At 38.5% G+C, this 14548-nt stretch overlaps 1 protein-coding gene across 1 annotated transcript in view; it reads left to right on the top strand.

Moving 5' to 3' along the window:
• Positions 1-14548, top strand: part of ITPR2 (inositol 1,4,5-trisphosphate receptor type 2) — a 509412-nt gene that overhangs the window by 117778 nt on the left and 377086 nt on the right. The window contains exons 6-9 of the mRNA XM_032159871.2: positions 2617-2715; positions 3024-3107; positions 3414-3560; positions 7612-7707. Coding sequence (XP_032015762.1) covers positions 2617-2715; positions 3024-3107; positions 3414-3560; positions 7612-7707 — 426 coding nt within the window. The remainder of the gene's footprint in view (positions 1-2616; positions 2716-3023; positions 3108-3413; positions 3561-7611; positions 7708-14548) is intronic.

The following is a 14548-nucleotide window of genomic DNA, read 5'->3' as shown; positions in this document are numbered from 1 at the left end:
GTGAATCACCTGAGGTCAGGAGTTTGAAACCAGCCTGACCAATGTAGTGAAACCCCTAAAAATCTACTAAAAATACAAAAATTAGCTGGGTGTGATGGTGCACACCTGTAATCCCAGCTACTCGGGAGGCTGAGGCAAGAGAATCGCTTGAACCTGGGAAGCAGAGGTTGCAGTGAGTTGAGATTGTGCCACTGTACTCCAGCCTGGGTGACAGAGCGAGACCCCATCTCAAAAAACAGAAAAAACTATATATATATATATATACACACACACACACACACACACACACACACTGTATATATATACACACATTTGTATATATTATATATTTAAATATATATAATATTTAAAACCGTATATATATATACAGTTTTATGGGTGGTGTTTTGAAGTAAATATACGGATCGACCCAAAGCTTACAGATAACTATAGTAAAATAGCAAGACTTAGAGCAGCAAATGTAGGTGCAACCAAAAGTATTCTTGAATTGGAAGGACACAGTTAAAATATGTCATTATATTAAGTAACTTATTGGCTAGGATTTATATGGCACAGATGAGAATCAAATAGTAAACCAAATCCAATGGTTCTTTAAGAGATTGGAAGTTGAGAACACACGGACACAGAGAGGGGAACAACACACGCCAGGGCCTGTCGGGGGTGGCGGGTGAGGGGAGGGAACTTAAAGGACGGGTCAATAGGTGCAGTAAGCCATCAGGGCACATGTATACCTATGTAACAAACCTGCACGTTCTGCACATGTATTCTGTTTGGTTTCTTGTTTTTGTTTTTTTTTAGAAGAAATAAAGAAAAAAATGTAATTGGAAGAAGAGATACAGCACTGGCAAAATGTGGTATCAAGCCCCCAGTACTTTAGAGTATGGATGATGACTCAGGCCTCTACATGGCTCTGTGACTTGGAGCTGCCTTGGTGTCATGTGCAACAGCACGTGTTTTCCTAGAGAGAACGGGGATTGGGAATATGCTTACGTCATGTTGACTTTCATTTGTTTTTGCTCATAATTTAATTTTTAAAAGGGGTACCAATTCATGGTTCAAAGATAGAAAACAATGTAAAGATATATTGTGAAAAATCTCTCCTCTACTCTTTTTATTCCATCTGTCCAATTTCTACTCTTCTTCTTCCTCAGGTACGCACTGGAGAGATTTCTTTATGCAGATACTCCTGTTCCCTCCCTCACATTTGTACACAAATGATAGCATACTATATGCCTTGCTCTGCCTATTCATCTTTTCACTTCATACTGCTCCTTAATGATCTTTCCTTAACTTATATAGAGAGCTTCTATGATGAGTCTTTGTGAGTTACAGCATCTGACTTCTTATAGATGTGATGAGTGGAGACCAGTCCTGTAAACAGCAGGAGCTATTTCCACAAACCAAAGCACAACCTTTCTTTGGTTGGTGAGCTTGAGGCTTCTCTATTATATTTCAATTGCCAGATATAGTTTGTGACAACAGTACCATATGTGAGTGTGGACTCATCTGTATCATCCATATGAGGATATCTGATATTGAAAATATGAAATTATGTTTTTTAAAGTTTGGGCCTAGATTAAGATACACTACATGGAGAAGTTCTGTTTATTCATATCGACTGAATCCTGATTTGTTTTATCATTTATCTACCAAACTAATTTATTCTAATATTTACTTGGTATAAAATATACAAAGGGAGGGTTTTGGTTTTCATTTTTGAGATAGTGATCCATTCTTTAAGTGAGATTTTATTTAGTATAATAATACGTCTTCTAAATAAATTCAGCAACGTAAGTAACTTTAATAATGAAAATTAAACTGTTCATTGTTATCATGAAGAAAGGATAACTTTGATTCCCCACAATTTGAGTTACGAATAAAAATACTTAAACATAAGGTGGATATTGCTACCATAGCATACATTAAAAAATCAATTAGAGTTGCTTCTTTAGAGCACTTTTCCCATAGTCAATTTTAGTTTTTATTTAAAAATGAACATCAGGTTTAAGGAGCAATATTAGTTTAATATATTTAAGATATGAGAGATGCCCAAGGCTCAAACACAAAACATATTTCCACAAGGTCATACCTAATCCTGCATTTCCTGAATCGAGCTGACATTAGAATTTTTAATACACTTCTGGGACTATGGGAAGATCAAATTTACTCATCTCTTATTGCAAAGATAATACAAGTGTATAACATTTTCTGCTTGCTTTTGCAGTGGTTCTAATATTTGGATAGATTACTTTTTTTTGGTGGCAGATGCATTTACTCTTTCTGTTGTGCTTGTGGCATAAGACCTCCTGGGGAGGGATAATGGCCTATTTATTGACTTTAAGGAAGCTCTAACTGAAATGAGAGATTAATATGAAAAAGATCCACACTAGCTTTATGAATCCAGACTGATAGGCACTATGGGACATGGTTATATGATCATTTATTAGAAGATATTTTACCTCAAAGAGAAAAAGAATTGTATGAAAATTTGTGTGAAGGATAAAAGCACCAGATGTCAGATCAATAATGCGGACTCCTGTGCAGTTATTTTTAGCTTCAAATATAGCACCAAAGATCCATGCAGTGTCTCAGATGTGATTTATTTCTGCTTCCTAGATTGTTGTAGGAGATAAAGTTGTTTTGATGCCTGTGAATGCAGGGCAGCCACTACATGCCAGCAACATAGAGCTTCTTGATAACCCAGGGTGTAAAGAGGTAAGTTCAAGTGGAAAAGGAATGAATGTGTTGATTTTTCTCATGAGACAGAGGGAGAAAAAAGTAATATAGTTTCTTTCATTGTTTTCATGAGCATAATCCCAGTTATTCTAATTAATATCCCTAAGGTACATATAGCTGTGATTAGTTATTGCTATTTTTGGATGGTCTCTCAAAGAGACTTGTATTGAGCTATATACTTCATTATCCAAAATTGTCTTTAATTTCCTTTTACTAGTTGAACTAATAATTTCTGATAGAGAATGGAATCTGTAGTCTTAAAACTTTGAACATTTCTTCATTAATAGGTGAATGCTGTTAATTGCAACACCAGCTGGAAAATCACTTTATTCATGAAATATAGTTCCTATCGAGAGGATGTATTAAAAGGAGTAAGTATGTGCTACATAGGACATTTGCTGGGAGAAATGAAGGTAGTCTTACTGAAATTCTAGATGCAAAACCTATGTATTCACTGGTGTTCATAATTTAGAATGTGACTACACCTGTTAATACTTACTCTAAGTGTTTTACTGAATTTCCCCCCCACATTTTTAAATGTTTAAATAAGCATTAAATAAATTTAAATAAGCATTAAAAGTCAAATAGCTAGCAGAGGGGCCGAGAGTATCAAAACCAGAAAGAGACACCTGCTTCTCACATCTGTTTGTTCAGATGTCTCTTGACCTTTTTTTAAGGGGGATGTTGTTAGATTGTTTCATGCGGAACAAGAGAAGTTTTTGACTTGTGATGAATATGAGAAAAAACAGCACATTTTCCTTCGTACGACCTTGCGCCAATCAGCTACTTCTGCTACTAGTTCTAAAGCACTCTGGGAAATAGAGGTATGTAAATGTTTTTTGGCACTTAGTAAATATTTAGATCAAAAAGACAAGATTCACTGGGCTGGTTGTTTTATTGTTATAGGCATCATTTATGATAGAATCATAAAATAGAATAATTTTTGTGAACCAACTTGTGCCTATTCATTGCTGTGACCAATTTGAAAGGAAACTGTTTCCTAAGCCTGTCTTCGCTGTGGTAGCTCTCATTTTCTCTCTCTCCTTCTTTGTCAAGCGTGCACACACACACACACACACACACACATTTAAAAAGGGTACATTACGATCTTACTTTTAACAAATCAATTGTGAAATGTCAAGACTAGTTAGACTGAAGACCATGTGCCTCAAATGGCACTGGAGTAAAGATGGAGTAGAATGCCTCACTTTGAGGAAGGTTGAGGCCAGAACTACTCAGTCCCTGAGGAGAACAATGTTTATTTCTTCTGCAGATGCCATTTCTATTGAAATCAGGAGACCCATAGTTAAGAATTCATTCATCTTTTTAAAAGCATCACTTAAATGTGGAACATGGTAGAGTAATTAAGGAAATGTAATCTATGGATTTTTCCTTAAAGGATCTTTTTATATGTGGAGGAGATAAGATCTACAGAATTGCCTATGAACAAGAGATTTACTAAACATCTAAGCCACTAGCTGTGGTTCTCAACCATTTCAAATTCTTCACCTGCCCCCAGTTTTAAAACATATGTTTAGTGACACTCCCTTTAATAGTCTAGAATGAAATTTATAGGTAATATTATTTATATACTAATAGGTAGAATTAGTATAATGCTCAAATTCTAACATAAAGAATAAATAAAAGGAAAATACTTTATAATAAAATAATACGTATTTCAACATGAGAATGACTATCTAAAAGATATAATATTTATGCCCATCTTGGATGGATATGTTTGGATTTGAGAGGAGTGGTTAAAGAAGAGGATCAGAAGACAGCCCATACCAGTACAGGAAAATGAAAAAGCAAAGGTAAATTTGGGCCCTTGAATGATAACGAGTGTTAGGAGACGTAATAACGGAACAAACTGAAAAACAGAGAGATAACCATAATCAAAGCAGGGATAATACTTTAGGCAAATTACCGACGAGATGCAGAAAACGAGGAAGTAAGATGCCTCTGCAAATGAGCTGAGCCTTATTTATAAATATGACACTAAAAAAGAACTAAGTTTATGACATGGTTTAGAATGGAGATGAAATAGTACAAAAGAACTTATCTTCTATCTTGAAACTCCACAACATACTGAGGAATAATTTCAGTCACTAGCATGCAGATGGACTTTGGAGACCATGACCATCAACAGGTGATGGAACTGAGAAGCTCTAGGGAAAACAGCTATGACTGAAGCTAATAACACACAAGGCTGCATGAAACCCCTCCCAGAAGTCTACCTCATTCATAAGAGTAAAACTGAAAAATAACAGGCAATCCTAAAATAAATACATAATTAAAGCATGCATTTTCACACCGTAAAGTTCTTAATATTTTGCTTTTTAAAAATTAAAAAAATACAGAGGTAGCAATAAGATGAGATATTATTTAAAACTCTGTTAATGAAATACAGTGAGTTACCTGCATTTGATGTGTCTCTGCTTATTGAATATTGGTTCTGAGTCTGTTAAAAGGAGTTTTGAAAATTCTCTCATATTTTTGCTTTTAGTTTTATAGCTTTTGCTGTAACTGTACCACTGCAGTGAACCCCTTCCATCAAAATGCATAGTTGGAAATGCTGTGACACATTGAACAGAATAGAGAGCGAATAAATTGTTTAATAATTTTGAGATGTCTTTACTTCATTTAAACGTACCTCACCATAATGAATTTCATGTAACTTGATGTAAAATGCTTTTATCTGCTGATGTACTAAAGTATTGCCAGTTTATATTGGTGGTAGGCTTTTTTCTGTTTGAGATTTGAAGGATGCAGGCTTCAGGACGTTTCTCTATTGTGTGCTGTCACAGTTGGGTTTTAGTGAGGAAGCCTGAGGACTGTGCTTACCCAGCATGGGCATCAGCTGTTTCAAGCAAGAGGGAAATTACGTTCAACATGATTGGAAGGGCTGGGGAGGAAACGTGGAGTGGCGGAAATGGGCTTATCTGAATGCAGATAAGCAATGCAATGACTGCTCCTCCTCTGAGCCTGCAGGCCTCTGCTCACATGCTGAGGGGTCCTCACCCATGCATCTTGTAGGAGCGGGCACTAGTCAGCTGCTCCCACTGTTACTGCAGCCCAAAGAGGAGTCTCTCTTCTACTGTCCTCTGCTTTTCATTCTAACGGGAATGTCCTGAGAGCCCCGCTGGGTGAGGCTTTCAGCCCCTGTGATGCAGGGGAGCACTTAGCAGGGTGGGGCTGGTCCTGAGGGCCCCACACATTGTTGATCACATTCTGGAATTCCCTGTAAATTGCAGCATAGATAATATCTTGGTCACTGCATATTAAATGCCAATAGCATCCCTCCAAAATCATTGTGATAAACAAAAACACCCTCCCTTCCAAATCTCTAGAATATCCCCGCTAGGGAGCTGTACTGCCCTTGCCAGACCCACTGATGTATATAGGAGAGTAGTTCTTAGTCTGGGATCTTCAGATTATTTGTTAACCTTAGCAATTATATACAAACCACAAAATGTGTGTGTGTGTGTGTGTGTGTGTGTATGTATGTATTTGAGACAAACATTAGATTTTATCGGATTCTGGCAGATATCTCTGCCTCCCTTAAAGGTTTAAGAGTTCAAACACTGACAAGATCACAGTGGCCAGTGTGATTAGCAAAGGATTTGTGGAAGAAACGTGATGTGAGAATTTGAACGATAGGTGAGCTTTTGGCCACAGAGGGAGTGTTTTGTAAGACCTCCAGGACTTTGAAGTATTTTCATAATTATTATCTTATCTGAGTTATGAGAGTATGGGAAGACAGTTGCTGGAGTCTAGCAAAAGGCATCAGCAAGTGAAGTGTATTAACGTACAGAATTCGCAGTTACAGCAGGAGCCAAAGGGTGGTCAGTACCAGCAAAAAGAACGTAATGTGCTGAGGGAGAGTCATGAAAGTTATCCTAGCACTCTGATATGCCTCATGATATTTCGTCTTCACAACAATCCTGTGAATCAACCCATTTTGTACACGAAGAAATAAGGCTCAAAGATGTTAAATTCCTTTCTGTGGTCATACCCCAGTAACTGGTGGGCCTGAGACTCACATGCCTGAGTCTGAGTGTAAAACCCGAGCTTTTCTGCTGCCCCATCCTGCCTGTCATAACCAGCTGTGTCAGAGCTTCTACTGCGTTCATTCCCAGTGAGCCTAGGGGCTCAGCATCTGGGCAAGGCCAATTCAAAGACAGGTATCAAAAGACATGCTGTCAATAAAAAGCATGCATGGAAAGGGCTAAGAATTAAGTAGTTTAGACCTTAGGCCTTGACCTTTGTGATTCTCTCTTCCAATCTGCGTGGCTGTCTTTCTCACACTCCAGGTTTCAGCTCACATGACATCTCCAAGTGGCCCATACTCATGATGGTCATATCTAAAGTTGCCTTCCCTAGTTACTCGATCATGTACTTCCCCTGTGTTGTTTCTGGCACTTGTCAAATCTTACTTATTTCTTTGTTTGCTGGCTCTCTCTTTTCCATTAGAATAGAAGCTCTAGCTTTATCCACTGCTGTGTTTCTCTTCTCTTGAAGGTACTTGGCACATAGTGGGCTCCTAATGCAATCTGCCAAGTAAATGTTTGAAAAACAAAGGGAAGAAAATCTCAGTATTTCCACTTTGGTCTTGGAAACGTGTCCTTCTGAGTAAAGCTGTGTTTGCAGATGTGAGGCACGAGTGTCATGCATGCACGAGTTAACAACTGTTATAACATGTCTCTTGCTCATTTATGGGGAATTTTGTTTTTCTGCCACATGATACTCTCATGGAAACATATATTAAGTTTGACAGATCAGCACTAACAGGAGGGCAGGCATGTAAACTGTTGGCATTTGCTTGCCAGGAACATAAATATTGTTTTGCCATTACTATCACTGCTCTCTTTGTAGGTGGTTCATCATGACCCATGCCGTGGGGGTGCAGGACAGTGGAACAGCTTGTTCAGATTTAAACATCTTGCAACTGGAAACTATTTAGCTGCAGAGGTAAGACTAATGGATAAAGTGGTATTAAGTTTCTGACTCTGAATCAGTGAAAGAGGCAATTGGGTTCTCCACAAGACATTGTATTTGCAGGAACAGTCATTACACAAATTTGATTGTTTCTTCTAGTATTTTGGATTGGCATATAAATTATTTTTAAAATGTAAATGTTAGAGTATTACAAATTAAGACAACAACGACAAAAATTCTGCAGTTGGTTTACTGGAAGGCCAACTGGAGTGGGGCATCTGATTTGCATATGTATGTGATGTGGCCTAAAATTTTCTATTTAGCTTCACCCTTTCAGAATGTCTGCATCATAGATATGATCAGTTCATTGCTCGTGTCATATAGCCTAGCTAGCTGTGGGTTCATCTGCAGTGGCCTCTTGCACTGTGGGTTGCTTTTATTGTTCAAATCATTGGGAAGGAAAATGTTTTCTTCCTAAAACTGTCAATAAAAATGGTAAAAACATACAAAAGCTTTTTCTTTATCCACTAAAAGTATGTTGACAGACAGATATGAAGGATATCAGAAGATATGAAGGATAGGTAGAAATAACATCACGGAGGTTTTACAAATGTTTTAATTAAAGTTTGGTTATCTGATTTAAAAATAATTTTGAGGCCGGGCACGGTGGCTCACGCTTGTAATCCCAGCACTTTGGGAGGCCGAGGCGGGTGGGTCACGAGGTCAGGAGATCGAGACCACGGTGAAACCCCGTCTCTACTAAAAAAAAAAAATACAAAAAAATTAGCCGGGCGTGGTGGCGGGCGCCTGTAGTCCCAGCTACTCGGAGAGGCTGAGGCAGGAGAATGGCGTGAACCCCAGGGGGCGGAGCCTGCAGTGAGCCGAGATGGCGCCACTGCACTCCAGCCTGGGCGACAGAGAGACTCTGTCTCAAAAAAAAAAAAAAAATAAAATAAAATAAAAATAATTTTGAAGCTAGTCTTTTCCAGATGTATGAAAATTTCCATTCATGGAACTGTGCTGGGCACTTAGAAAGCATTTGATGACTACTTTGTAAATGGATAGAGGATGGGAAGAAGGAGATTTCAGGATTTGTATGTGAGAGGCATTTGGAGACATATTGGGCAAATTAATCACACTACACTCCAATTTCTTCTTCTGGAAAATGGGGATAATCAAATATATTTCTAATTCTCTTAACTTATTAGAATTAAATGAGGCAAAGTGCTTGCAGAAGTTGTGGCTTATGGTAAGCACAGGGTAAGTGATGTTCGCATGACTAATTTTTGTTTTTGAGACAGAGTCTTGCCCTGTTGCCCAGGCTGGAGTGCTGCAATGCACTCAACCTGTGCCTCCCAGGTTCAAGCAATCCTCTTGCCTCAGCCTCCTGAGTAGCTGGGACTACAGGTTCACGCCACCATGCCTGGCTATGTTTTATATTTTTAGTAGAGAAGGGGTTTTGCCATGTTGGCCAGGCTGGTCTCAGACTCCTGGACTCAAGCGCCTGCCTCGGCCTCCCAAAGTCCTGGGATTATAGGCATGAACCACTGTGCCCAGCCTAATTTTATGTGATAAACAGGAATTATTTTTACTTTTTGAAGTATCTAACACATTATTTAGTGCTCAACTAGATGAAATACAGCTTTGCAATTTACAGTCTGTTTATAGCATAAATGTTTTAAAGTAACCCTTTTGAAAAACAACTCATTGAAGCAGGAATCATTAGTAAGGTAGAGAATCTTGTCTAAAATAAAAATTACAAAAGCCTAACTAGATATCCTATAAAAGATAAGAAATTAGGATTAAAATTCTCTGGGATCTTATGTTAGTGGCTCTTTTCCCCAATTCACTTTTCAAGCAAATCTACTGATGTGCTGTACAAAACTGACATGATGTACATGTATATTACTAATTTTCTTTGTTAATTTCTATAATTAAAACATGTTTCATTTGATGCATTCAGATGATTAGATTTTTAAGAATTAAATTGTTCATTAACCTTAGTGAAGATCCAAGACTTCAATATATACACGAATTAATTAAAAATGGAGAAGTAGAAAGCAATTCATTCCTTGAAATGATTTGAAAGACTCTCTTTCATCCTGTCTCTAGAGAATGCAGCTTTAAATGCCAGGTGCCGTCTCATCCATTAAAGAGTCTGGTGTATTTAGAGGACCTTTTCTTTGACCTTTAATACTTTAGATAACATCTTTTTTATGGTCTAGTAGGAGGGGGAAAATTAAGTATTAAGTACATATCTGAAAATTGAAAGCTAGGAATTTATTTTATGCTGATTTTAACTAGTATAACAGAATGGGTGCTCCGTGTAGTGTTCTAATATCAAAATAGCAATCATAGCCTCAAAATCCTGGCATCCATACATTGGTGTTTTGTATCTTCTATGTCAGTTGGGACAAAATCCTGGTGTGCTCATATTTCAGGATGCTTGTTCTTACTGGTGTGAAAGTGTCTAGAGGTGTGGCCAAATCACAGTGATTTCTAGTCCAGGAACAGCTGGTAACTGACAGCAGTTGAGAAGCAATGATTACACTTTTATCATTTTGCTTTCTAAAAATGCCCAGGTCTTTATTTCTTTCTTAAACTTTTTAATTTTTATGGGTACATAGTATATGTATATACTTATGGAGCACATGTGATGTCTTGATACAGGCATACAATGTGTAATAATCACATAGGGTATTTGAGATATTGCTCACCTCAAGCATTTATCATTTCTTTGTATCAGGAACATTCCAATTCTACTCTTTTAGTTATTTTAAAATATACAATAAATTATTGTTAACTGTGTAGTTACCCTATTGAGCTATGAAATTCTAGGTCTTACTCCTTCTATCGAACTATATTTTTGTACCCATTAATCACCTCTACCTTTTCTCTCCCTCCCTGCCACCCTTCCTAGCCTCTGGTAACCATCCTTCTACTCCCTAGCTTCATAAGTTCAATTGTTTTAATTTTTAGCTCCCACATATGAGTGAGAACATGTGAAATTTGTCATTCTGCGCCTGGCTGATTTCACTTAACATAATGTCCTCCAGTTTTATCCATATTGTTGCAAATGACAGGATCTCATTCTTTTTTTATGGCTGAATAATATCCCACTGTGAACAGGTACTACATTTTCTTTATCCTTTCGTCTGTTGATGTATACTTAGGTTGATTCCAAATCTTGGCTATTGTGCATAGTGCTGTAATAAACATAGGAATGCAGGTACCTCTTCCATATACTGATTTCCTTCCTTTTGGGTGTATACCTAGCGGTAGGATTGCCAGATCATATGGTAGCTCTATTTTTAGTTTTTTGAGGAACCGCCATACCGTTCTCTATAGTGGCTGCACTAATTTACATTCCTACCAACTATGTGAGGGTTCCCCTTTCTCCACATCTTCATCAGCATTTGTTATTGCCTTTCTTTTGGATAACAGTCATTTTAACTGGGGTGAGATGATATCTTATTGTAGTTTTGGTTGGCGTTTCTCTGATGATTATGATGTTAAGCATTTTTTAATATATTTGTTTGCCATTTGCATGTCTTCTTTTGAGAAATTTCTATTCAGATCTTTTCCTCATTTTTAAATCAGATTATTAGTTTTTTTTGTCTATTGTGTTGTTTTAGCTCCTTATATATTCTGGTTATTACTCTCTTGTCAAAAAATGCCCAGGTTGGCCAGGCGCGGTGGCTAACATCTGTATTCCCAGCACTTTAGGAGGCTGAGGCGGGTGGATCACCTGAGGTGAGGAGTTCAAGACTAGCCTGGCCAACATGGTGAAACCCTGTCTCTACAAAAATACAAAAATTAGCCAGGCATGATGGCGGGTGCCTGTAATCCCAGCTACTTGGGAGGCAGAGGTGGGAGAATTGCTTGAACCTGGGAGGTGGAGGTTGCAGTGAGCCAAGATTGTGCCATTGCACTTCAGCCTGGGTGAAAGAACAAGACTGTCTCAAAAAATAAAATAAAATAAAATAGCCCAGGTTTTTTATTTCAAAGCATTAGTCATGTCGTTCAAGTAGGACGGGGGTTCTCTATCATTTGAGTGACAACCTCCTAGAATTATTTGTTTTATTACACTGTACCCTTATTCTTAAGTGATAAAGGCTCCATGGCACAGATTGATTTTACTTGTTCAGTTTTCTCTTTAATATCTAGATATTATTTTTAAAAAGACACATATTGGGATGTGGGGAATGCAAGAATTGGGAATGATTATTTTTAGAATTCATAAATTGCAAACATAGTCTTTAATATTTCATGCAGCCTTCAATATATGTTTCTTCAGTGCCTGGTAAATGCACAGCATGGTAGACTGCTGCAGGTACGGCAAAGGAAGCTGAGGACTCAGTCTTTGCCTTCAAAGAATGGAGCTTCTAGTTTGGAAGACAACGCGGCACAGTCAGGGAGGGCTAATTATATGTGCAGATAGAATTGGGTCATATTCCAATGAGAGAACCTGGAGTGAGGTTAGTTGAAGATTCTTGCTTGGGGCAAACTGGTTCTCAAAGAAAATAATAGACATGGACTGTTAGAGAAATAAAAGGGCAGTCCTGTGTAAGTTGCTAAGGAGGCGCATCAGAGATACGGAATATCCAAATCATACATAGACAATATTAAAACTGAGGCCCAGCCCAAGGAAGGTGTTGTGAAAGGAATGACTGAGTGACAGGTCTCCTTGCTTTAAGATTTTGAATGAAGGGTTTGACTTTTATCTAGTTTGTAATAGGAATGAAGTTTGAGGAAGTTTATCTTGGTAGCTACCTCGAGGCTGGGACTGATCAGCTACTAGCAGGCCTTTGGTAGAGATCAGTGATGTCATTAAAAAAATCCCAGTACAGTGTGATAAATTTATGATAGCAATATGAATAGTGGCGTGCTTATGAATAGTGGCCCACACTTTTCTCAGGGGGTCTCAGGGATGTGCAAGGAATGGTCAGGAGATCAGAGGCATTGCTGCTTGATGAATGAGTAAGGCACATGGGGAAAAGGGAGAAAGGGCGTTCAGACAGCGAGGGCAGCTTGTACACAAGAAAGGAGGTGTGTAGTGCCATACAAACTAGTTTCATATGTAGGACTTGTGAGTTTGGAAGTAATGCTAAAAGGTGAGAGGGAAGTGATGGGGCCAGAAGTGTAGTGCAGCTGATCAGTTCAGGCCATATGTATTAAGGAGAATGGGTTTAACTTTAAAGTACAGAGGAGTATAATAAATAAATTTGTGATTAAAGAAGACCACTCCAGAGTTGTACTGTCTAATATAGTAGTTTCTAGCCACATATTGGCTATTAAATTAAAATTAATATTATCAAAATTAAATAAAATTTAAAAGTCAGTTTCTCATTCACAACAGCCACATTTCAAGTTGCTCAATAGCTACGCCACATGAAATAATGCACATTTCCAAAGAGACAGTTGTAGTGGGCAGCACTGCTCTGGAGCCTTTGTGAAGTGAATAGAAGAAATTGAATCTAGAGGCAGTGAGGCCAGATAAGAGTCTGAATGATCTGCTGCTTTCTGCATTTTCTTTCTTTGCCATCTGGTGGAAGTTTTGCCTGTCTACAAACAAGGTAGTTGTCTTTAAAAGGGCTATATTACAATCTTTAACAAAGAAAATTATTTTGCATTACTTGACTTATATTGCTTTGGAAAGGTCATCAACAGTTTTTGCTTTAGTAATTTTGAGGACTTGAACCAAGAGAGAGGCTTTGGTAATGGTGAGGAAGGGAAGGGTTGAAGGCATTCTTGGGAGGCAGAACTGATGCAGTGGTAAAGGATTCTGGCTTTGGAGAACTAGTGATGTCATTCACCAAATTAGGGAAAATGAGAAGAGGTGCCAAATTGATGAGGGAAATAATCCATTCAAATTCGATTATGCTTATAAAATGTCTGGGTGAAGTTGTCCACTAGGGAAGATTTCAAAACGTCTGGAAGTTTGGGGATTGACCAGTGTTAGATTCGGGTTTTCAGAGTGCAGGTAAGATCATTAGGGAGTAGAAAGAGAGTGGGAGGGTGTTTGAAGGTAGAATCATGAGGAAATTATCTCTGAAGGATGAGGGAGAGACTGGGAGCCCGAGAAGCCAGAAGCACCTGGAAAATGAAATGGGCTGAATTACAGATGCCAAGCGAGGGAGGAGAGAACTTCACAAAGGAGGGAGTGCTACTAAACAGGCCAGAAACAAATCTGTTTACATCAGCTGGCAAGAATGCAATCATTTGTTACTTTATGGGGAACTTTTTTTTTTTTTTTTGAGACGGAGTCTCGCTCTGTCTCCCAGGCTGGAGTGCAGTGGCACAATCTCGGCTCACTGCAAGCTCTGCCTCCCGAATTCCTGCCATTCTCCTGCCTCAGCCTCTCCGAGTAGCTGGGACTACAGGCGCCCGCCACCACGCCAGGCTAATTTTTTGTATTTTTAGTAGAGACGGGGTTTCACCGTGGTCTCGATCTCCTGACCTCGTGATCCGCCCGCCTCGGCCTCCCAAAGTGCTGGGATTACAAGCGTGAGCCACCGCGCCCGGCCTATGGGGAACATTTTTTAGTGGAAACCAGAATGCAGGAGTGGAGGAATGACCAGGAAGCCAGGAAGCAGAAGTGGGTGCAGACTGAGTTTTCATAGCACGGCTGTGAAAAGGGGAAGCAGAGTAGTAGGCCAGGGAAAATTAAGAGTCCTATTAGATGATTTTTATAAAATGTATTTTTAAAAATGAGGTGGTTGAGGATGCTGCTGTTTTTGCATTAAAGGGAAGTACCTAGCAGTGCGGCTAGATATTGCAGAGTATTAACCTTTTTTCCCATGACCTTTCCAACTTTAACAGACATATTTATAATTTAAAATATTACTTTCATGTGCTGTAGGCATTCCTGGTA

Source organism: Hylobates moloch, unplaced genomic scaffold (assembly GCF_009828535.3).
Source record: "Hylobates moloch isolate HMO894 unplaced genomic scaffold, HMol_V3 SCAFFOLD_8, whole genome shotgun sequence".
Classification (NCBI taxonomy): domain Eukaryota; kingdom Metazoa; phylum Chordata; class Mammalia; order Primates; family Hylobatidae; genus Hylobates; species Hylobates moloch.
This window is presented reverse-complemented; position numbering and strand designations above follow the sequence as displayed.